General features: G+C 45.8%; 1 protein-coding gene across 1 annotated transcript; it reads left to right on the top strand.

The window, feature by feature from the left end:
- Window positions 1-17,626: 17,626 nt before the first annotated feature.
- Window positions 17,627-18,829, top strand: LOC121835954 (glutathione S-transferase Mu 1-like). The gene has a single exon (XM_042290538.1). It carries the CDS (start codon window positions 17,971-17,973, stop codon window positions 18,715-18,717), a length of 747 nt encoding a protein of 248 aa, XP_042146472.1. The 5' UTR covers window positions 17,627-17,970; the 3' UTR covers window positions 18,718-18,829.
- Window positions 18,830-22,796: the final 3,967 nt, after the last annotated feature.

Genomic DNA, 22,796 nt, shown 5'->3' with positions numbered 1-22,796 from the left:
TTTTACGAAAGTGCAGTGTCGCAGGAAAAAGGCACAACGCGTCGAAAGGAAGGGCTGGCGGCGTGTTGAAAGCTTCCTTGGCACGCCGAAGTGCCGTGTCTCTGTGCCTTCGCACGCTTGGATACCGACCAAGAACCGACGCCGTGTGTTATGTGTTCAGCGAGTGCAATGTGCGTGAAGCTGTTCGTGCCTCTGGATCAGCGTCTTTTCCCCTCGCGGTTTAGGAACGAGCTTAATCCAGCGTCCACTAGCGACGGAAGATGGGGAGAAGGTACGTCTTTTTTTCGTCCTTAGACGATTTACACAATACCGTGCACAACAGCTCCTCATCACTGATCAGTGCTGGCTTATTATCAACCTACTTGATTGCACTTAACGTTTGAGCGCGGCTAGCCTAATTGTAATTGGTCAACAGATTGCACACGACCATATCGGCCGCGCTTCAAAGATTTTCATTCTCGCCGTCTTGTACTTTTGCTTTCGAAAACCCCCCTGGCTCCACAACGTTGCCCTATTCGTGCTCCCACGGAATCTATTAGAGTAGATTTGGGACATAGCCATGGTTAATATAGTACATAAGAACACGTACAGATCTCCCCCTTTTATTGATAGCAACTCACCGGAACAGCTGGACGATCTAGAACTCCGTGGCCGATATATATAAATGATCTAAAGGCATCTACGCGCGACACACGTTCAGAACTTTGGCGCGGCGTCAATTCTTGACCGGTATCCAAGCGTGCGAAGGCACAAAGATGCATCACTCGGCGTGCCAAGGAAGCTTTGATCACGCCGCGACACCGGCGACACGTTTTCGACGAGTTGTACCTTTTGATACGGCTTCACGCACATTGCACTCGCTAAACACATTCACACGGCGTCGGTTCTTGGTCGGTATCCAAGCGCGCGAAGGCACAAAGACACGGCACTTCGGCGTGCCAAGGAAGCTTTGAACACGCCGCCAGCCCTTCCTTTCGACGCGTTGTGCCTTCTTCCTGCGACACTGCACTTTCGTAAAATTTTCCACGTGTTCACAACGGCAAGTCTCAACAATACACAGAGTCTTCAAAAAACTTCTTCGGCGAATGACGACGAACGAGTAGAAAACGTGTAGTCAGCACGCTGGAAAACCGCAGCAAAGGCTAGCAAAAAGGGCAAATCGTATCCCAAGCGAGTGAAGCCCGGTGGCCTCACTTGCGGGAGCGGCAAGCGCGATCCAGCAATTGTCATTGAGATCAGTGGCCAAAGCTATGCACTCGAGCTGAGTGACACCAGATTGCGCGCGCTTCAAAATGCAGAAAAAAACGATTGGGCGGAAAAATGGCTGAGATGTCACCACTCAAGCAAAAGCGCGCGTGTGTATGAAAGCACTCTATCTTGCTGAAGGTTGATACGCCATGTGTCGTGAGAATCAGGAACTAAAACAGCGCGTCTCAGAAAGCTGGTCATGATGTGGTTTCTCGTTTAATGTACACGAGATCACCTACGTTGTAAATTGATCAACTTGGATTGAGCGCGTTGGTAATAAATTCAAAAATATACGAAAGAGTCAGACAAAGAGGACGGACAGGACAAACATCTTTCGCGGACAGCGTCACGCGCTGTCCGTCCTCTTCGTCTGACTCTTTCGTATATTTTTGAAGTTGTAAATTGGTCTTCGGGAATTTCGGTCGCACATATACTTTTTTTTTTTTGTTTCCAGCTGATTCGGCTAGTTTCTGTCGCGCTGTTTCGCGAGCCTTTCTAAGTGTGTGACGTAATTCTGCGGTGTATCGTAATTGACGGTTGGTGGCTTAAGTAAGAGATCCGGGAAATCAGTGTCACGTCCGTATAGAAAGTAGAAAGGCGTCTCATCGTAACTTTCATGTTTGGCTATGTTGTATGCAAACATGCAATGTAGAATCCATTGGTCCTATAGTTTTTCTGGTCAGCACGCACATAGTGGGATAGAATTGAAACCAAGGTTTGATTAAGTCGCCCTACTGCTCCGTTTTACTGTGGATAATATGCTGTTGTTTGGAGCTTCCGTATCCTTAGCAGATGGCATACATCCCAGAGCAATCTTGATGTAAACTTAGTGTCCTGATCTGTCAAGATTTGCTGAGCCACTTTATGGCCAAGCATTGCGAGTTCTACAAAGGTTTTGGCTACAGTTTCAGTTTTCTGGTCTGGCATTGCATCGACTTCCGCATATTTGGTAAAATGATCTCCGAACACCAGAACATAGCAATTCCTTCCGCCGTAGTTGGAAACGAGCCTTTTAATTGGTTGTGCAGCCCCTTAAACTACTTGTAGTGGTGCTCGCCTTTTATTGTGCGACGATTTATGACGCATACACGCACATACTGGGCGCAGTAGTTCTGTATCTTGTTTAGCATTCTGTGACAGAAATTTTCGCGAGCCTTTTGACATGGTTTGCTTTTCCCTCGGTGTCCAGAGTAAGGTGTATCATGATATAGTTGTATGACGTAATATTTAAGCTATTTGGGAACAATTCAGTTCTTCAAAGACGGTCCTGTTTCAACGCAGTCTGTTCTCTCCAGTGTTGTACGGAATGGCGTTCCGGAACGCGTTCCTTTTAGAAGAAACCATGGAATTCCTCCGTTCCATCTTGCATCGGGGAAACTGGTTACGTTTTTACAAAAACGAAAAATTACAGGCGTTCTTTTCGTGTTTTTTTTTTTTTTTCCAGCGAGGTAATTTTTTTTTTTTTTTAACGTGAAAGAATTAACTGTTTAATGGAGCGGACCGACATCATCAGCTTGTAAAGCCGCGCCAAACGGCACCTTCCCCTGTCCCCAAGGAGCGAAGCCTGTCGTTTGTAGCAGAAATCTTATTGATATGCTCCCATTGGCTGGCGCGCATCATATTTTCAAGGAACGAGGCTCCCATCGGCTCTCGGGCAGCGTAGTCCCAAGGAACGCCACCAGAGAAGCCCTCTTCACGGCGGCGATGCGCACGCAGCGGCCCGGGCGCCGGTGAGAGGAGCGGGCCTGTCCGCAGAGCCCGCACGGGCAAACTCTGGAGATGCTGCATGGCCGTGCTCAGCGCGGCGCGGCCACTTTACGAGAACGCGATCGGCCGCCGGCCGCTACCTTGGCTGTAACGAAACGTGGCAGTCCACGCGAGTACGCGCGCCGCAGAGGAACTAAGGGAGCGGAAGAACGACACTCATGCTTTCGCATTCACAACTCATAAGGAGTTTTTATGTGTCCTCGGAACTCTTATCTCTAATGCCCGTGTCCCACTAGAGCGACCGACAGACACAAAAGACAGCGACAAGCCTCAAACCCATGCAGCATGCTCGCGATGGTACCTTTGGCAGGCGTTTAGTCGTTCGGTGCTCGTGAAGTAAGTACGAGCGATTGCAAGCCTGCCAAAGTCACCCTCGCGTGGTTGATGATCGTGTTTGAGCATAGCCTCCTTTATTCTACAAAACCTCTCAAATCGCGAAGGACTCTGGTTTGAGGCTTGTCGTTGTCTTTTGTTTCTGTATGTCGCTCTATAGTTTGTCTCACCTTAGCGTGGACTATTGTTAGCCGCGCATGCTAAAAGCGCGAGCTAGTGGCTTTGGACGAAGCCTTGGCGGCTGCACGAGCTCTCGTGCAGCGAGTGCTCCAGTCAAAGCAATCAAGGCTAGCCGCTCGCGCTTGCACAGCCTTTGCGGTTAGTCCATGCTAAGGTGAGACGAAGTATAGTGGGACACGGGCATAAGAGGGTAAACTCTAAAATGCATAAAAATAATAACTTAAGCAAGAGTAGGATCTCGTCACCATTTTCGTTACTTACTTCAGGGTTTACTTTGTGAGGTCCTCGCTTGGCAACAGTGGGGTGCAGGCGAGCGGGTAAGCATTGATTTTTTTTTCAGTGCCCAAGACTGCCGCATATAAAGCAGAACTTTTTAGTCGAAGGAAAAGACACGGAAAAAGGGACATCTTAAACTCAGCTGCTTGCTTTTCTTCCAGAAATACTCATAAACCAAGAAACCTGAGGCCGACTACAGCCGTCACTGAACTTCCGCTAAGAGACCTACAGCTGCAAAAAGAAAAAAAAAAAAACACAAAAAAACAGGCTACCAGACATCGACTGCACTCTTGTAGCTCGAACATTGGTCACTTAAAAGATACACAAAAATAAAACTTCATTCCCTATCCCCACCTCCCCCTCCTCAAACTGAACACAGAATCCGCCCTTCAGAAGGAAGGAATGGTGGTTTTCAAAACTGACAATTTAAAAGCCTACACTCAGTGATTTCCCTACAAGCCCTAGGGGTGGGCACTCCCCCTTGTTTTTCTGAAGGCACCCCTTAATTCGCAACGACTCCTCTATTGTCAATACCCCCCCCCCCCTCCCTAAACATTTAGAGACACCCTCCTAATTTCAATTGCTGGGGAGACCCCTGCCTACTTCCTCTCCACTTTCTGGTCTAGTGGACAGCCACATGAGAAGAAACTGCTGTAAAAGGACACTGACACCCCCCAAAATATTTTTGTACTTTTTGCCACTCGATTCATTATGGTGTCGGGAGTCTACCCAATCGATATTTTGCTACAGTATCACGTTTATTTTTAATAAGGACAGAAAATGCAACCGCTTGAAACAGAAAGCGAAACTGGACTGGGGAGGAAGAAGAAATATAAAGGTGTCGAAACCATTGAGCCGAAGCGTTGATGACTACAAGAAAAAACACTACTTTAATCACCGGTAGCTGCGTTACTCACACTTCCCAGTTCCGAACGAAAATCTCAGATAGAAATTGTAGCTCGCGCTCGGGCCCAGTCCCCGAACTTCCTCGTCTTCTTCCCGCTCCGCTGAAGGGTTTCTTCATCCACCCCCAAAAGGAAACAAAGTTCATTTTTAACCACTTTCTAGCCCGTACACAAGTTGTATTGGTCGTTTTACAACTGCACCAGCGGGAAGTCGGATCTCGCAGACTCGCACTCTTCCGTCTCTTCTGGAAAACAACTTTTCACAACTCCCATCTTCCAGAGCTGGCGTGATGCTGGCTTTCGTGAAGAATAACCAGGCCCCCAACTTTGAGATGTCGGTTTGACCTCCTTGTCTTGTACAGTGATCGGAGTTCCGTTACGTACTCCTTTGACCATCGTTGCCAGAACTCTTTCAGGAAGTCTTCTCTGAGTTTCCAGAGCCTTCGCAGCGATTCTGCGTCTCCGTTTTGCAAGTCGGAGTCGGACGGTTTTAGTAACGACGTAAGTCTTTTCCCTGTCGTGAAGTGCGACGGTGATAGTGGCTGAGGCTCTTGCGCTTCACTGTACGCTTAGGTCAATGGTCGAGAATTGATGATTGCTTCCACCTCAGTGAGGAGAGTCACTAACTCTTCTTCTGTCAGGACTCTTCGTCCGATGGCTTTCTTCAAAGAGTTCTTGACTTACCTGATCAAACGCTCATAAAATCCGCCCCGCCACGGGGCACGTTCTGCAATGAACTTCCATTGTATCCTGCTGCTTGCGAAGTAATTCCGCACTTCTTCATCTCGTAGAACATTCCAAAGCTCGCTTAAGTCTTTCTTGCTTCTCTTAAATGCCAACGCATTATCAGAGTAGATCACCCTTGGCACGCCTCTTCTTGATACAAATCGTCGGAGCGCACGCAGGAATGTTTCTGCCGTCATGTCCGGTACCATTTCCAAGTGTACTGCCCTAGTAACTGGACACGTGAACAACGTGAGATATGCCTTCCTCTTTGTTTTCCTCGCTGTGACCCATACGAGTCCCGCAAAGTCAACACCCACGACCTCAAAGGCTTCCGCTTCTGTGACACGATCTGCGGGCAAGGGCGCCGTCACTTCTGACTTCTGGCGTTCAGCCGTTGACATGCGATGCATTTCTTGATTTCTTTTTTTATCATTTGACGAGCTCTCACGATCCAGTATCGCTCCCACAATTGCACGAGCGTGTCACGCACTCCCGCGTGCAATAGTCCACGATGTGCTTCAGTTATCAACAACTTCGAGAAGTGGTCGTCTTTTGGCAGCACAACGGGATGCCTTTCTTCAAAGGATTTTTCGGAGAACTGTAGTCTTCCTTCTACCCGAAGTATTTCATCGTTATCCAAAAAAAGAGAAATGTCTCTTATAGGGGAATCTGGCGGTAGTTTTTTGCCGTCTTGAAGATTCTTTATCTCCTGCTCGAAGGCTCTACGTTGTACATTCTTTATTATATATTTTTCGGTTCTGTTCAATTCTTCCCCAGTTAATGGTCCAGTTTGAGCGCTAATTCTTTTAGACTTCATTATAAAGCGGAGTACCCACGCCATTGTTCGCCGAAGTCGCATAGCTGTGCTAAACCGCTCAATTTCTGGAACCATCGTTTGGTCTGCTGTTGCCGTGGGTAACGCTGCAACCTTTTTCTTCTCTGTTTCTTCCATTTTGAATTCTTGCGGTTCAGACTTCTCTGGCCAGCGCTCTCGTACTGTTAACCAGCTAGGTCCTTTCCACCATACTTTACTGTCGAGCAGCTCCCTGACTGTGATTCCTCTGGTCACCAGGTCAGCCGGGTTCTCTTTGCCTGGGCAGTGTTTCCAAGAGCAAGGTTCAGAGTTTCGCTGGATTTCAACGACTCTATTTCTTACAAACTGTTTCCAGTCGTTTGCTTCTCCGAGGATCCAATGAAGAGCTATCTTCGCATCGGTCCACAAGTGCACTTCGTGGATGTTCTCCTGCAGCTTGGTCTTAATGTAGACACTCAGTCTGGTTGCCAAAAGACATGCCAAAAGTTCTAGCCTCGCAAGAGAAAGTTCTTTTAGAGGTGCCACTCGAGACTTGCAAAGCAGGATCGTGGATGTCGTGGAGCCGGAATCATTCGTCATAGTTACGTATGCTACGGCTCCATACGCCTGAGGACTTGCATCGGCAAAGATGTGCAGGTTTGTCCTGATCGTCGCTCCCTCTGTAGAAACATGGCACCTTGACGTCACATAGCAATGGAAGATCCGCACACCATTGGTGCCATTCACTGCGCAGCTCAAGAGGCAGTAGGTCGTCCTACTCCATCTTCTGTTTCCAGATTTGTTGAAATAGGATCTTTGCTCGCACGACAAATGGCGCGATGAATCCTAGTGGATCGTAGAGTCTGGCTGTAGTCTGTAGGACAAACCTTTTTAACTCTGAGTGCTTCTCTACGAAGTTCAGAACATCGTCTGGTGCAAATGTTAAGAGGTATGTGGCAGGGTTCCACGTTAGTCCCAGCACCTTGAAAACTCCCGTAACCTGCCCCAATGGTTGTTCCTCATGGTGATTCGAGTCGACCTCATTTAGGAGCGTTTTCGAGTTAGACACCCAGTGCAGCTTCATTGACGCTTGCTCGAAAATTGCTGTCGATTCCTTGAAGATCTTAGTGGCTTCTTCTTCGCTGGATGCACCGGTAAGAATGTCATCCACGTAAATGGAATCTTGCAGCAGCGCCGCGGTGTCTGGATACTCGTTCTTCATTGTTTCCAGGTGATGTTTTATCGTCGTTGACAATAAAAATGGGCTCGATGTAGTTCCGAAAGGAACTCTCGTCATCCTCCAGATGAGAATTGGAGGAAGTGGTCTTCCGACCTGTGGGGTAGTTTTATACCACAGGAAGCGTAACGCATCGCGATCATCTTCTTGTATACTTATCTGAAGAAACGCCTTCTCGATGTCGGCCACTGGCGCGATACAATGTCTTCTGAAGCTCAGAAGCAACACGACAATATCCGGGTTCAGATTGGGGCCACTTTCCAAACAGTCGTTCAGCGACTTCGAGATTTTGCTATGGGAAGAAGCGTCAAATACCACTCGCAATTTAGTGGTGGTGCTCCTTTCGCGACAAACTGATTGGTGTGGCATGTAGAACTTCCGAGATCCAGTCTGCTCATCTGACACTTCTTCTGCCATTCCACCTTCGGTGTACTTCCGAATCGCGGCGTCATAGTCCCTCATCAACTTAGGGTTCTGAGTTAACTTCCTTGTTAGCTGCTGAAGCCTCCTCTCCGCAACTTGTTTGTTATCGTCTAAGTTCACTACGGGTTTCCACGGGAGGGCCACCTCGTACCGAAGACCGATCTTCTTAACTGTTTCTTTGTAAGACGCGATCACGGGTTCTGTCTCTGGATGAGGTTCGTCGGTTATACCAATCGATTCAAGGTTCCAAAACCTTTGCATTATTTCAGATGCATCCATGTTGTTTGTCGTTGCGTTGAGAAGGACCATCTGTGAGCTCTTGATGACAGATGCTGAAAGTTCTGTTGGACCGTGTACGGTCCAGCCAAGCGACGTCTCGATTGCTCGAAGTTTTGCGTCAAGTCTCCTAACTTGGCCCGTGACGAAGTTCCAATAGCAATCGCCTTTAATCAGTATGTCCACGCCGTTGGGCCCCTCAGCTTCGCAGAAGTCCGCGGCCGTGTATCCCATTTTTTCCAGTTGGCGGCGCAATTCTTCCCTTGCATAGGGCAATCGTTGACCGCAAATACGGCTTGTCTCAAGAGCTTCCAAACGGAAAACTTCACCTCTCTGATTTTCAAGAGTCACAAGAACTCTGCGAAAGTTTCGTTCTGTCGTGTGGTCGCCAAATGCTCCTACCGTCAGTCTTCCGTTTCCCAGGTGCTTGCATCTGACCTTTCGTGAGAGTAGTTCTGTGACAAAAGACCTCTGGCTTCCGCCGTCGAATAGCACTCTTACAAGGATGCGCTGTTTCAGTCCCAAGCTCCACACTGTCGCTGTTTGCAGGAGGACGGTTTTGTTGACCCCGTCTTCAATCGTAGATTGTAGGGCCATTGGACCAGCAGAAGTCAGTTTTTCCTCTTGTCTGCCTTTGTCGTATCTTGAGCTTGACAAGAACCTTGGGTCACACATGACTGATGCGTGTCGACCTTGGCAGTTGGAGCAAGAAATATTTTTCCTGCATTGTTTGGCCAGGTGGTTTTTCTTCGTGCACCTGAAGCATCTTCCCGAGCTCGTTAAAATCTTCCTCTTCTCGGGAAGACCTATCGTTGTTGTGCACAGCTCTGTCTCGTGGTCTGCTGACTTGCAGAAAACACAGCTCTGCTTGTCACTTTTCTGTAGAAGTGTCGCGGCCGTTCCTTTTGTCCATGGTTTTGAATTGTGCTTTGCTGCACGAGATGCTACTCCACTCTCTTTTCCTGCTTTACTTCTTATGCCTCCTGATTCTGGTTTTTTTGGGACTGCCGTTCTTTCTTTACTTTCAACTTCAATTCTCAGAAATTGCATAAGTGATGGTAGTTGCCTTAGCTGGGACTGTTCTACAGCGTGTTGGTTTCCTTCGCCAGCCGTGTTTACAGCCACATCTTCCGGGCGACGCTGTTCTTTCTTCCGAACGACATTTCTGTTGAAGGTTAGCACAAGATCTTCTGGAATCAGCAGAAGTACAAGCGGGCAAAGGAGAGTCGAATAAGAATCTTCGTTAACCCCTAGAGACTTGAGTCCTCTTATATGCGCTTGGAGGTCATCGTGTAGTTGTCGTAGTCCTCGAACGTCTTGCGAAGTCCGAACTGGCTGCCGTTCTGCTAGTTTCATCATGTGGTCATCTACTAGCAGCGTCTCGTCGCCGTAACGGGACTTTATGATCTCCCGCGCATCTTCAGAACAGCTGGCCGTTGGTGGCAATCTGGCAATCGCTGCAGCAGCCTCTCCCGACAACGCAGATCTGAGGTAGTGGAACTTCTCGGCTGATGACAGTTCTGGGTTACCATGGATGACCTGCTCGAACTGCTCCCAGAAGGGCTGCCATTGTTGACGTTGTCCGTTAGATTTCAAGAGTTCAAGTTTTGGTAGCTTGACCTTGACTGACAAAGTGGGACTGCGGTGGTTTGTTGTGATTTCTTCACCGCTTGTACTCGCTCTTTCGCGTAGGGTCCGCACCTTGAAGGTCAGTCTTGCCGAGTAGGTGACGATACGATCGCTGTACTCGACGGTCCGAGCATACTTTTGTTCGATGTCACTTGCTGCCAACAATGGTTCGAGGGCAGAGTCCGTTTCGGTAAGCTGACCATGTAGCGCGTTGAGACGAGTCAGTAAGACGTTGAGCTCTTCCTCAATCGGCAGTTCGGTTTGGGTAGCTGTATCGATTTCCGTCAGCAGCTTTGTTACCTGTGAACGCAGGGCTTTTCGCTTCTGTTTCAGCCTATCCATGGCAGCGTCGTTATGGTCCCTTGCGTTCTCGAGCTGGATGGTGTCTTGTCCTGTAGCCTCGTTACATCAACGCTTGTGACACCTTCTCATCTGGCCCATCGTACAGTCCTGATCCCGGGTTTCGGCACCAAAATGTCGAAACCATTGAGCCGAAGCGTTGATGACTACAAGAAAAAACACTACTTTAATCACCGGTAGCGGCGTTACTCACACTTCCCAGTTCCGAACGAAAATCTCCGATAGAAATTGTAGCTCGCGCTCGGGCCCAGTCCCCAAACTTCCTCGTCTTCTTCCCGCTCCGCTAAAGGGTTTCTTCAAAAGGAGGAGAAAGATACGAAAAGTTACGTAATTGCTAAAACGTTTTTTTTTTTTTTTCAGCCAACGTATTCGCAGTTTTTTAGGAGCCACAAGAAAATGGTTATATTTTTCAATTTCTAGTATGGAGCGTGTGCCTTCGATGGTCCACGAATTGGATTATCTTTGGTGGTTGTGTCTAAGCCATGCAGAACGCCACGTGACCATGGAGAAGGGAGTGAGCGAGACTCAAACTGGACAGTTCTCAAACGGCGGTTTTCGGGCGGAAAAAGCAAACAAATCTTGAATCACGAATTGTGGTCTGCGTAGCTGAGCTATCATGTGTAATGTACAAATAAAAACATTGCCGAGCATAAATACTCTGTCAGTGTCCCTTTAAGTTCAAACAAGGGACTTTGTCAGATTAAAACGAGTGCGGTTGTAGCAAAATGCTCATAAAATGTGCGGTAACCTGTGATTAAAGAATAATAAAATTAATTCCTCTCCACCTTCCCTGCTCACAGTACATTTGGCTTGTCTGAATCTCTCACCACAAAGAGGAATATTGCAAAATGCGGAAATTTTCAAAGTTGAATATATGAACAAGTGGAACCTTGCTTGGGGATGTTCTCTTCTCCTGGTTTCCTTCCATCACGGAATTCAAATTTGCACATCGCCATTTGATGAGATGTATATATAAACAAAACATTTGGCTAGAGAGTCTATGACATCCGGATGTCTTATCAGGTTGCCCTTTGCTTTTGTTGATGAGCGTGATTAACTTTTTTATCATCTCGCTGGCACAAATAAAACTATAGACATCGGAATATTCTTCATATTAAGTAACTTCCCTGACTACAGCTCTGCTTAATGCGCCCTGTTCTTATTGAATTTTCCCGCCCGATGTTCTACTTCAATGTTATGTTCTTGCAGCACCAAGTTCTAACGTCATACATTACAATTGGGGTCACGGGCGTTTATCAACCATTTGAGCGCACAACATTGGGTTATCACCTTCAACGTTCTTTTGTACAACTAACAACGGAAACGCTTGACTGCCTGGACTACCGCCAAACATTCTTTTTTCGTTGCTGCATATATATGATCGGCTGGATTCAACTTCCTGCTGGCATATGCAACAGGGTGCTCATTTCCCTCAGAACCCTTGAGAAAACACAGCTCCCAGTGCACTCAAAGAAGTGTCCGTTATAAAAATAAATGCTTTTGAAAAGTCTGGGAACCTCAAAAGAGGAGCCTGTGTCATTTCATGTTTGATAACATCAAATGCCGCTTCATCTTCTTTACTTCAGATCAAAGTTAACCTTTTTAACGTGAGTCCAGTCAAAGGTTTGGCTTTTTTCCGTAAAATCAGGTGTGTGACGCCTGCAATATCCAGTGAGACCAAGAATTTGCCGACCTTCTTTGACCGTTGTCAGTCGTAAGAATTCATTAACACAGTGCGTCTTTCCTGGATTTGGCTGAACTCCTCCCTTTTACAAAATCTGACTGAGGTATTTCACTTCTCGATTAAGAAATTGACATTTTGAGGGTTTCAATTTATTCCTGCCATTTATAGTCGCGTCAAGACAGTCTCAATATCTTTAATGTACTGGTCCAATCTCCGGCTAAAGAAGATGATATCATCTAGATATACGTAGCATATCTTTCCAAGAATACCGGCCAAACTTGCATCAGTCGTACGCTCAAAAATGGCGGAGCTATTAATCAACCCCACTGATATCCTTTTACAGTGATAGTGCTCACTTGATGTGTTAAAAGCGGTCTTCCGTTTATCACTCGGTTCCATCTCTATTCGCCAGAAACCGGCGACCGTATCTACAACAGAAAAATAGTGCACAGATCCCCAAAAAGCAAGAGATTCTTTAATATCGGGCAATGGCAAAAGATCAACTCGAGTCCCTTCATTCAAATCTCTGTAGTCGACCTCGAACCTGAATGACCAATCTGCCTTCTCGACCAACGAACAGGACCTCCCCACGGACTCCCTGTTGACATTGTATGGGTCCTATGCAGGCCACCTATAGACACCATATAAGTCCTGTGTAGACACCCTATAGAGTGTTTATGGACTTTGTAGGATGTCTTAGTATAAATAAGTTAGGATGAGCTTACATCGTCACTAGTGTAAAACGTCTATAGAGCGTCCCTTGGCCAATTTTCTATAAGGCGGCCATAGGATGACTTCAGGAAGACAACAGTAGACGTGGTCTGCTATAGATGCCTTAGGTTTTTCCTAAGGACGCTGCTTTATAGAACGTCCTCGGAGTGTCCATACATATTTTTGTAAAGGACATGTGAAGGTCTAGGGGTCACGCTCCAGTCCACAAAAGATATGCGTATTTTGTTGACAACGTCCTACAACTTTAAGTACGTCTTTACCGGAAAGTTTAACCAGGACCCAGTTGAACGTTTCTTTGGGGAAATACAACAAGCCATCTGTCAAAACGACCGTCCAAAAATGCCTTCGTTTCTACAGCTGTACAAGACATTGCCACTCTAGTCTCTTAGAGCCTCCACTATTTGGAAACTGTGCAGTAGTTGAAGGAGAGAAGCCAATTTAGGACATCTCTAATTTCAAGAGCCTTCTTTGCTCAGGTAGCGAGCACGAACTCATTTATTTCATGAGTGAGTGGGGAAAAAAAGGGTGGATTCATTCATTCTGCAAGACGCCTGGGAATGTTAAGGTGTTACCTCTGGGCTGACTTCATCGGTTCCGGAGGTTTTAGATTACGATATTACTTAACTGAAATTCTCAGCAAAAAAAAAAAAAATGACAGAGACCACCAGCTGTGACTCTTGCTTGGCAGCATTCATTATAACGAAAAGTGACTCACCAGAGGCTGCCCTGACAAATTTCAAAAGTAGAAAGGTGCTCGTGCTTCCGATCATTCAGTTTCCCCGGCTATTCAAACCTGCTGATCACTTATTTTCGAAGAATGCAGGTGACCGACGGGCGCCATATATCATGCGCTGTAAACCAGCAATATCTCATTTCCATGCTTTGAACACAAAGGGGGCGTGATCTCTGATACGTTACTTTTCTTTGAGCGTGCATTTGAGGCTGCTCTGCAAGCATGTAACTTCGTGGCTGAAAGAGGAGGCTTGAAGGAGAAGGACGCGAGACTTTGTGATAGTTAATACAACTGCTAACTGTTTCGTTTAAAGATTGCTTTATGAAACACGAACATTACAAGCTTTCGATTCCCTCACTACCCTTGTACATTTCCAATATTTCGCGGCGATAAAATAGTTACATAGCCTGAGAACTGTACCTGTTGAAAAAATGTGAATTGTTGAAGCTTTCTAACTTACAGATATTCAATATTTACAACACTTCCAAGGCCTCAAATAAATTATTGGTATAAAAATAGGGTACATTAAAATTTGAAAAAACGCCCCCCCCCCCCCCCCTAAAAAAACCTTTTGTAGGTTTGGGGGGGGGGGGGGCAATGTTGGACGAGGTAAATGCTTAGACGAACCCATCCAAACAAAAGATTGACGAAAGAACCAGCAGACGTTCGGCCCTATTCCTGCTATACTAAAAGAAAATAATCCAACCTTTTTCTTCATATTTTCCTTTCTACGTTTACAATTTTCGTTACTGCGCAGCCTCGTTCCTCTGTCGCTCATTGTTAGAAAGTAGAAATGCGTTACTCTTTTGAAGAAAGGGACGAACGCAGCAATAAACAGTTGGCACGAAACTAAGTTTCTACCAAAAGCAAACAGTTTCCTCTCATCTTCCTTTATTCTTTCTCTGTCAACATTCTGCGCCTCCGCCGTCAAGTTAGCTGAGTTATGGTTCAGTGGTTCATTTGAGTTCAGTATTCAGTGCACGCGCCTTTCACCCTTCTTCATTTCTCTTTTCTTTTTCTTTTTTTTTTCATCCTTCCGCGGCTGCATAAGAAACACCGACTGGCGCGATTGCGTCGCCGCGGTCACGTTCAACCGCAGCGCCTTGCTGTTTGATGTTTGAGGCGGACGTCTAGTTTTCCTTGGTTTTGCAAATATAGCAGGCTAAAAATTCCTTACTTCTGCGAGGGCAGTGGCTACAATATGCTGCTTTAGTTCGTCGCGTATTTTCGAGCTGCCGGTGACAAAGACATGCGTCTATCTCTTGACACTGTGCCTTCTGCCCTTCGTTCACCCAACCTTAGACTAGACGGCGCTCTGAATCGTATCTGCATCGATCGTTTCGATGACAGCGGCAGCTGTCATCGAAACAATCGATGCAGATACGCATATCACCGTTTATAAGAACATGTTGTTCATTGAATTCAACCGCATGTGCACTTTTTTTTGTCGGGGTGGTTTATTTTTTAGACAAGAAGGCACACGTTTGTTTTCTTCGTACTGTATGGACAGGGTTGAGGCGCTTACTTTCAAAGTGTAGGCGCCACTCTAGCCCACGCTCTAGCCCCTATTCAAAATTTACCTCCTCCCGAATTCCGCCGGCCAAATACTTCAGGTTGTGAGTACCCCACTGAAGCTTCAGTTGCGTACTGTCACTATACTAAGTGTACAGATGGCTAGAATATTTCCACATGGAATTTGTACATATCTTGTGTCTACATATTTGTACGATATCAAAAAGAATGCGAATTGGAAGACATTGACAGCCTTGGCCACTGCCTCTGGCCATAGATGTCCGGTTTCGGTCATGGCTAAGTGAGAAGAAGATGTTTCACTAGTAAAGTATGAATCTGGGCTACTTATTGCATTAGGTACAAAATAAAATATCGCAAACGTGACAACGACAAAAGAGTCCTGTACTTACTCTGCTGTCCTTGTCACTTGTGCAATATTTGATTTCGCACTTAAATATAAATTTTTCTCGGTTAATGATTGCACGTGGCGCCACAACTCGCTGCTATACTCCTTTCACTCCTAAGGGGGGACTGCGGTGCAAGCTACGTGCCCGCTTGACCAATCAGCCGCCTCCCTTTCAGCACCTGACCCGAATCTCTGCGCGTGGGTATTGGCGGGAGCACTATCTCGTAGCAAAAGGGGGGCGTGCGACTGGTTCAACGAGGACGTAGCTTCCGCCGCAGTTTCAGCTATGGGGTAAACAGATTATAGCCCAACGCTATCGCACAATAATACAAAGTTTTTATGGCGGCAAATCCACAATCGCGCTCGAGTGTTCCTTTATCCACTGTTCAGTTTCAGCTTGTGTACAGCAGTTGAGCAACTTCATATTGACAAAGTAATCACAGGTTGTCCGTCCTATTTACTGCGATAAAACTGGCGATCGCAACTTCGGTCTGAAGGCTGTTTCACATGCTGCGATTTTCGTCCAAAATAAGTGCGATTTCCAGTAAATGTGCGATTGAAATCGCAGTCGCACTGTCGCAGCGGCTCTGCGGCTGGTTCCCGCCAAGTTGATATTTTGTCGCAGAGTCGGTGCGATCACATCATCGTCAACCAGCCGTTCACTTTCCAGCTTTCATCCGCGATAGTTGTGTATTCGAAAATAAATTCAGACACCTTAAAACGTTTGGTTTAAGGCTTAATTATTAAAACATTCTACTTACATATTGTATTCGTAAAACATTTGGGTTTATTAAGACGTTTTTGCTGTATTTTAGGCAAAGTCAAACGCGTCGCGTCCCTGTCCGAACAGGTGGCCGCACCGACAAAAATCGCGTGGTTGTTGGAGCATGTGAAACTAAACATTGCGATCGCACTCGCTGCGTCGGCTGTCGCACCGATTTTTTTCGCAAGAGTCGCTGCACGTGAAACAGGCTTGAGTCTGATATCACTTCCCTGAGGTACTCACAGTTCGTAGCAGACGATCCACTTTTTTCGGTTTGTTAGCAGGCGGCTGACGGTGTTTCTGTTCCATTTTCGTCTGCAAATGTCATTTCGAACAGAACCCCGTTCATCGCTTTTATTAGCAGACGCACCGTGTAAAAACTGTCTTAGCTCGCTGGGTGAGAGATAAAAATAAATCTCGGTCTCGCTTTTGTGGTGACGAAATTCAGACCCGAATGAATACCACCGGAACAACATCGAAAAAAAAGCAAAAGCTGTATACATGAGTTTATGCGGGCCCAAAAATATCTCTGGTCGAACTTATTAAGTTATTTCGTCAACCGAGCTATCTCGCCATGCTTCTGCATTTCACCAAAAACGAAAACGTCTGCATGCAAACAAGTTGCGAAATTGACGCACGTGGCTGTTCATCAACATGTCAAAACGTGGATTACCGAAAGTGAAAAGGCGCTTCGTACAGCCGATGCCGGGCTGATGGTATCAATCAACCCGACGTCATGGATTTAGTCATCTTTCTTGAAATTCGCTCTTCCTCTCTAATTCATTTGAAAGCAGAAAGTGTGTTGTGCCAATGCGCTTTCGGACTCTGTGCAAGCGCTAACGTATCCTGTAGCCGCTGACTGCTGTGATTTAAGTTGAAACAAAGAATGGCAATGCCAACTGCTATCTTGTATCATGGAACAATCGCAACGGTGGAAAAGTGCAAGAAAGCAAAATAAGAAAAAGTTAATGATTGTGCGTGGAGGGATTGGGAGGATAAATTGGCATATCTTTGCTTATTCCTTTTCCACCTACCCTCCCAGCCCTTTCACTATGGCCGTTCTTAACGTATGTCGCAGCATTATATCGACGATTCTCAGCATCCATCCGGTTTCAACTAAAAAAAAACTCGGCGCGACATCACACCAAGTATTCAGGGAAGGAGCTGTGAATATTTTCTGTCTTTCTTTTTGATGGTGCTCGTCCTCCACTTTCCTTTTCGTTACTTCCTCTGCATATAAAATTAGCTTATGCGAGCGCCATTTTCCTGCCAGATGATGGCGTTGAGAGACTGCCTATTTATTCGGGGAGCTGTATATCCTTCCCATCTACGACATCCGATTGTCTTTCGGGTGACGCACTTTCACCCCTCTCTCCAATGTTTGCAAGAGATAGGAACCCACTCCTCGGATATCGCACCTTGACATCAGCTGGCTGCCACGTTGCCTGAGGGCTACATAGTTGCTGATTGAAAGCTCTCATTCCGCTAAAGTTAGAGCAACAAAATCTCAGCTCATCATTTTATTTAGAGCCGTATCTACAATTAATATTGTGTCTCTCTTTACTACTAAAAGTTTACTTCTTTTTGTAGTTTGCTTCACGCGGAACAAGCCACACGCTGTAAATGCTTTAATATTGTGCCGCTAGGAGGTGTGTCGTCGTATTGGAGAGCCGTGTAGGATGTGAACGACCCCGCTTCATTAGTTGCTACCAGGAACTCCTCACGCACAGCTGGTTTTCATTTTATTATATCCCTGTTTTGCTGTTTTTACTGCGGCTTTGACGTTTCTGTGCTGACGCCCTCAACGATAGGGCATCGACCTCGGCTCTGTCAACACAGGTGTACCGTGAGCGGACCGCCGAGCATCCATCCGCAGCACGATAGAGTTCCCTGAGGCGCTTATCACGCGCACGACGCCGGAGAGTAAATTGTTCGAAACGATCAGAGTATCGGAGAGCCCGCCGTTCCGCCAGCAACGCCCTTCAAGATGGGAGAACGTCGCACGTCCGGAGGCCCCTCGAAGAAATCCCAAGACCAACCGGTGCTGCTTGGATATTGGGCAATCCGCGGATTGGGCAACAGCATCCGCCATCTATTGAACTACGCGGGCATTCGTTACACCGAGAAGACGTACCCGTTCGGAGCTCGAGGTCAGGAAAACAGGCGGAGCGAATGGCTGGCCGACAAGCCGCGGCTAGGACTGGACTTCCCCAACCTACCCTACCTCGTGGATGGTGAGATAAAGCTCACTCAGAGTCTGGCGATTCTGCGGTACCTGGCCCGTCACTCGGGTCTTTTTCCGACCCAAGAGCGCGAGCGAATCTTGGCCGACCTTGCAGAGCAGCAGCTCAACGATCTCATGTGGGAAAACATCCGCCTCTGTTATGACCCGGACTACAGCGTGAGTAAGCGAGACGCTTTTCTACAACAGCTTCTAGGCGACCGGCTTCCGGCGTTGACTCGGTTCCTGGGAGAGCGTCTCTTCTTGACCGGGGACGCTCCGAGCTACGTGGACTTTTTGGCCTTCGAGGCACTCGATCAACACCGGGCGCTGTGGCCCAAGGAGTGCAGCCTCCGGGATCAGCCCAAGCTTCTGGACTACCTGCGCAGGATCGAGTCGCTCCCGGCGTTCCAGGACTACCTGGCTTCCGAGGCTTTTGTCAGCTGGCCCGTATGGAGCGAGTTGTCTTCCTACGGAGGACCGGACACAGTCAGGCCCGTTGCCAAGGGATGATTGAAACCAGAGGCGATTTTCGGTTGCACCGGCTGTATCCGTGTAAAGGCCAGAGTTGTAACTTTACTAATGAATGAAATGCGGAACAATAATAAAAGTACACACAAAAAGATATTGGAGCCTCTTGGTTTTGATTACTATTCTAGTGGTACTATTCGCGACTCCGACTGTTTATAAATAGCGCCAGACGTTTTTTTTTTGTTTTTTTTTTTTCTTTCTTTTGTTTTTGGCAGATATAGTGAGGTTCGGAGATGGTATGCCATCTGCTGAGCGTGTCTGGTGTGCTCGTTGCACTGAGCGACACAAATTATTCCCGATTGTACGAGGAGCCTGGAATTCTACACACGCAAATAAACGCTTTATACTAAAAATAGGTGTTAGCGCTATATTTACGCCATGAAGCACGTTGTGATTAAAAAACGAAGCAGTTTTGGGTGTGGCACCGTGTGTCACATCCAACACTGCTTTATACACTACAGTAAATACTGGAGATTGATCAAATTTTAACATCGCTTGAAACTTATCTTGTTGGCAGAGGATAGTTTGTCGAATTAAATAATGTAACGTCAGATGACCTATCAGTAATGCCAGGAGCACCTCAAGGATCAATCTTATTGCCACTACTGTTCATTTTGTACATCAGCGACATGAGCCGGGGAGTTGAAACTTAAGTCAACCTTAAACATTTTGCCGACGATGTAGTTACATGTACAAAAATACGAACATCCGATGTTCAGAATAAATTAAATGAGCATTTACATAAATTGACCAGCTTATGCAACGATTGGCAAATTCAAATCAAGAAAAACAAAACTAATTACATAAAAGTAAAGCGAAAAACAACACCAGCACATATCAATTAGATTATAAATTGTCCAGGGATTCAGATATTTGGGAGTCCTTTTAAAATCAAACTTAAACTAGACTTCACACGTAGAAAATGTTTGCAATAAAGCATTACATAGAATGTGGACACTCGGACGAAAATTTGCATTCACTACTTCAGATATAACTGCATATAAATCGCTAATCTTACCAACGCTCGAATATCCAAGCCCAGTCTAAAAGCCATTCACACACAAAAAGAAGAAATAAAAACATCCATAAACTCGAAATCATCCAAAGTAAAGCATTGCGTTTCATTTTTAGTCACTACATATTTACATAGTCCGTCTTTCAATGGAAACACGTTACATACCCCTTCCTATTAGGATTAAAATTTTGTTTAGCCGGAAGAAATTATTTTTCAACTGGTCATTATATTCTGAATATTCACAAATATACAACCTACGAAAACCCTGATTGTTTGACTAGAAACCAATACACCAAGTATGTTAACCCTTATCGCTTCAACACTGTCTATTTTAAGAACTCTTTCTTTGTTAAATTTATTGATCACTGGAACTGCGTGCCAACGAACGTTGTAAATAATGCGAATGTCCCTGATTTTATAGATTATTTCGTATTGTATGTGAGATGCTATGCCACTCTGTGTGATTTAAGAGCTTGAAGGTGCTGTTATACTTTCTGGTTACTTTACTGCTTCGGCCTCAAAGCGGGTAGTATTTTAAAACAAACAAAAAAAACTAACTTCTATTTTCGAGTTAATTTATCGTGATGTATGATACTGTGGGTATAACTCATAACTCAAGAGGTTTCTCAAAGCGTAATGATTGAGCTATATAAATTGTTCGCGAAAAATGTATTTTGTGATATACGTGTCCGATCCAGTAATTTCAAAATATTTTTTGCACGCTTAGTATCGCTTCTAGAGAAAGCGTCCCTCATACGCTTTAGAGGTAACATAGGATGTTGCATTCGTTGAAAAAGTTAGGGTTGATAATAACACCTTTTTGTGTGCTCTTGACTGCTTTTTCTCACTCAGATAATTGTCATGTGAAATATAGAACTGCGGCCCTTGTAATGGGTTTTTTGGGAATTTAGATGATTAATCGCTCTAACTTTATTCCTAGCAAACAAACAGCAAAATCAATTCACATTTTACACAATATCGCCACAGGTTATGAGTCGTGTTCACTGTGCATATAAATTAAGATACGATATTCTCACTACAAAACCCGAAAAACAGAATCCGAGGCAGACAAAAAAAATTGTGTTTTTTTCTTTTTTAAGGCAACACGCGACGCAAAAGGACTGTATGTATAATATTGCATTCGGTTTTTTGGCTATCTGGATTACAATGTCAGAGGTTTTCTTAAGATTAAATAAAACAAAATGCGACCCTTTTGTAAATACTATAATATGGTTAATCGGTGTATTTTTGTGATTTTGATGTTTTTGTGAGCCTACATTACCGCACACTGAAAAGTTAGCAAATTATCACTACTTGTGCCACTTGCGTCATTGTTAATTGACATGTTATGAAAACAATTGTCTCTTCTCCAATGAAAATGTGGTACTTACAATATAAAAAAAAAATCATGTAAAAATACATTAATTATGGTTAAATCATATGGTGCTCTCAAAGCCGCGTCTTTTGAAAATAGGCGAAACTTCCAAATTCGCCGCCAATCCTTCCGGGCCAAATGCCCCGAAAGTCAAAGAGCGGGCTCTGTTTTCGTTTTCTTGTTTTTGTTTATTAATTATAAGTTTTAAAGAATTTGTATTCACGCGCCGTTGTTTTACAAATATCAGCCTTTCCAGTTGGAAGGAACGCTAACCCACTGTGGGGATTGGGGATTCCTGTGACCTCCCTTCCCCGATGGCTGCGATAACGGCCGCGGGTCGGAACGCTTCGGCTTCCTTCGCCGTGAGCTCCGACCCGTGCGTGAAGAGGGGGGTCCCCTGCCTTTAAGAACCCTCCTCTCACTCTCTCACGGGGGGACCTGTTTCCGTTCCCCCACTCGGATGCGAATTACTGCTGACAGGCGAGAGATTTCGCCTCTTGTTTTCCCGCTTTCGGAAAAGGGACTCGTCCGATGACCGCGAAAAAGATGGGACGTGTATCGGCGACTTCTCCAGTGCTTCCCCGATCTTGGCTCTCCGGAGCCCCGTGCCTGGTAAGTATAGGGACCTTTTCTTACCTTGCCGACGCGGGGGGCATTTTGGGTTGGGACATAGTAGCTCATTAAAAGAGTTTTAATAAATGCTTTTGGACTCTGTTTTTACTCTGGTACGTTTCTCTTCTCTTCCGCTATATTCGAGAAAATGAGACAAGGTAGTCGATCACTGGCATCGACGGAGGTAATTTATGAAACCGAATCGCGGTAATGTAGCTCTAAACGTCGTCTATGTTGCCGCGCAGATGTGGAAACCGCGCTACTAGGTTTGACGTCTTCTTTGAGATCGCCGCCGCTGTTGAGATAACCCTTTGGTTACGCTATCGGTACCTGTGTTGGTAACAATATAACACACCACTTATACGTCTGTTCACTGCAGCCCGCTTCGTTGGCGTTGTAAATTGGTGAAACAGTAAAGCCAGGGTATGACCATATATCGTACAAAAGACAGCCTGCATACAGATTCGAACGCGAGTCACCCGAGATCCGTACTTCGAATGCCGCGAGGCAATGAGTTCAAGGAGAAAACGTGGCACGCGGCATTTGAACCACGGATTTTCCGGTGACTCGTGGAATGCTGTCAATGACGTCTGCAAAGGATTTCTCTTCGACGGAAATAAGAGGAATGAAAGAACTTCAATTTGGGCTGTTTTGGCTGCGTTGATTTCAGAGCGCAATGATTTAAAGCTTCCACTGCGCTATTTACAAACACCATCGAACTTGTTCGCAAGGTACTGACGTCACGAGAGGGAACCATAAGAGGGCGCCACCAAAACATCTCGCCACAAATACCGGCTGCAACAATGCCTTGGGACAGTCAAAGGTACGGTTTGCATTCGCGCCTACAATTCGCGAAAAAAAGGTCCCGCGAACGATTCCGGTAAAATATAAGCACGTAGAAATCTATATTGAGATTCCACCGCGTCGCAGAAATTAGAACCCACGAATTAGTCCAAAACTTTAGTTTTGACATAAATAGCGAAATACTGAGCCCGCGAAAAATAAGTTTATTTGCAATATAGTCCCTCTTAATGATCTTTCAATTGGATAGAGTGCTGC

Source organism: Ixodes scapularis, unplaced genomic scaffold, assembly GCF_016920785.2.
Source record: "Ixodes scapularis isolate PalLabHiFi unplaced genomic scaffold, ASM1692078v2 PGA_scaffold1__304_contigs__length_218370807, whole genome shotgun sequence".
NCBI lineage: Eukaryota > Metazoa > Arthropoda > Arachnida > Ixodida > Ixodidae > Ixodes > Ixodes scapularis.
Note: the sequence above shows the minus strand (reverse complement) of the source record. Positions and strands in the feature narration are given on the sequence as shown.

What these genes read in the sequence shown, in the direction of transcription:
- LOC121835954 (XM_042290538.1), top strand. Translation starts at nt 17,971, where the DNA reads ATGGGAGAACGTCGCACGTCCGGAGGCCCCTCGAAGAAATCCCAAGAC.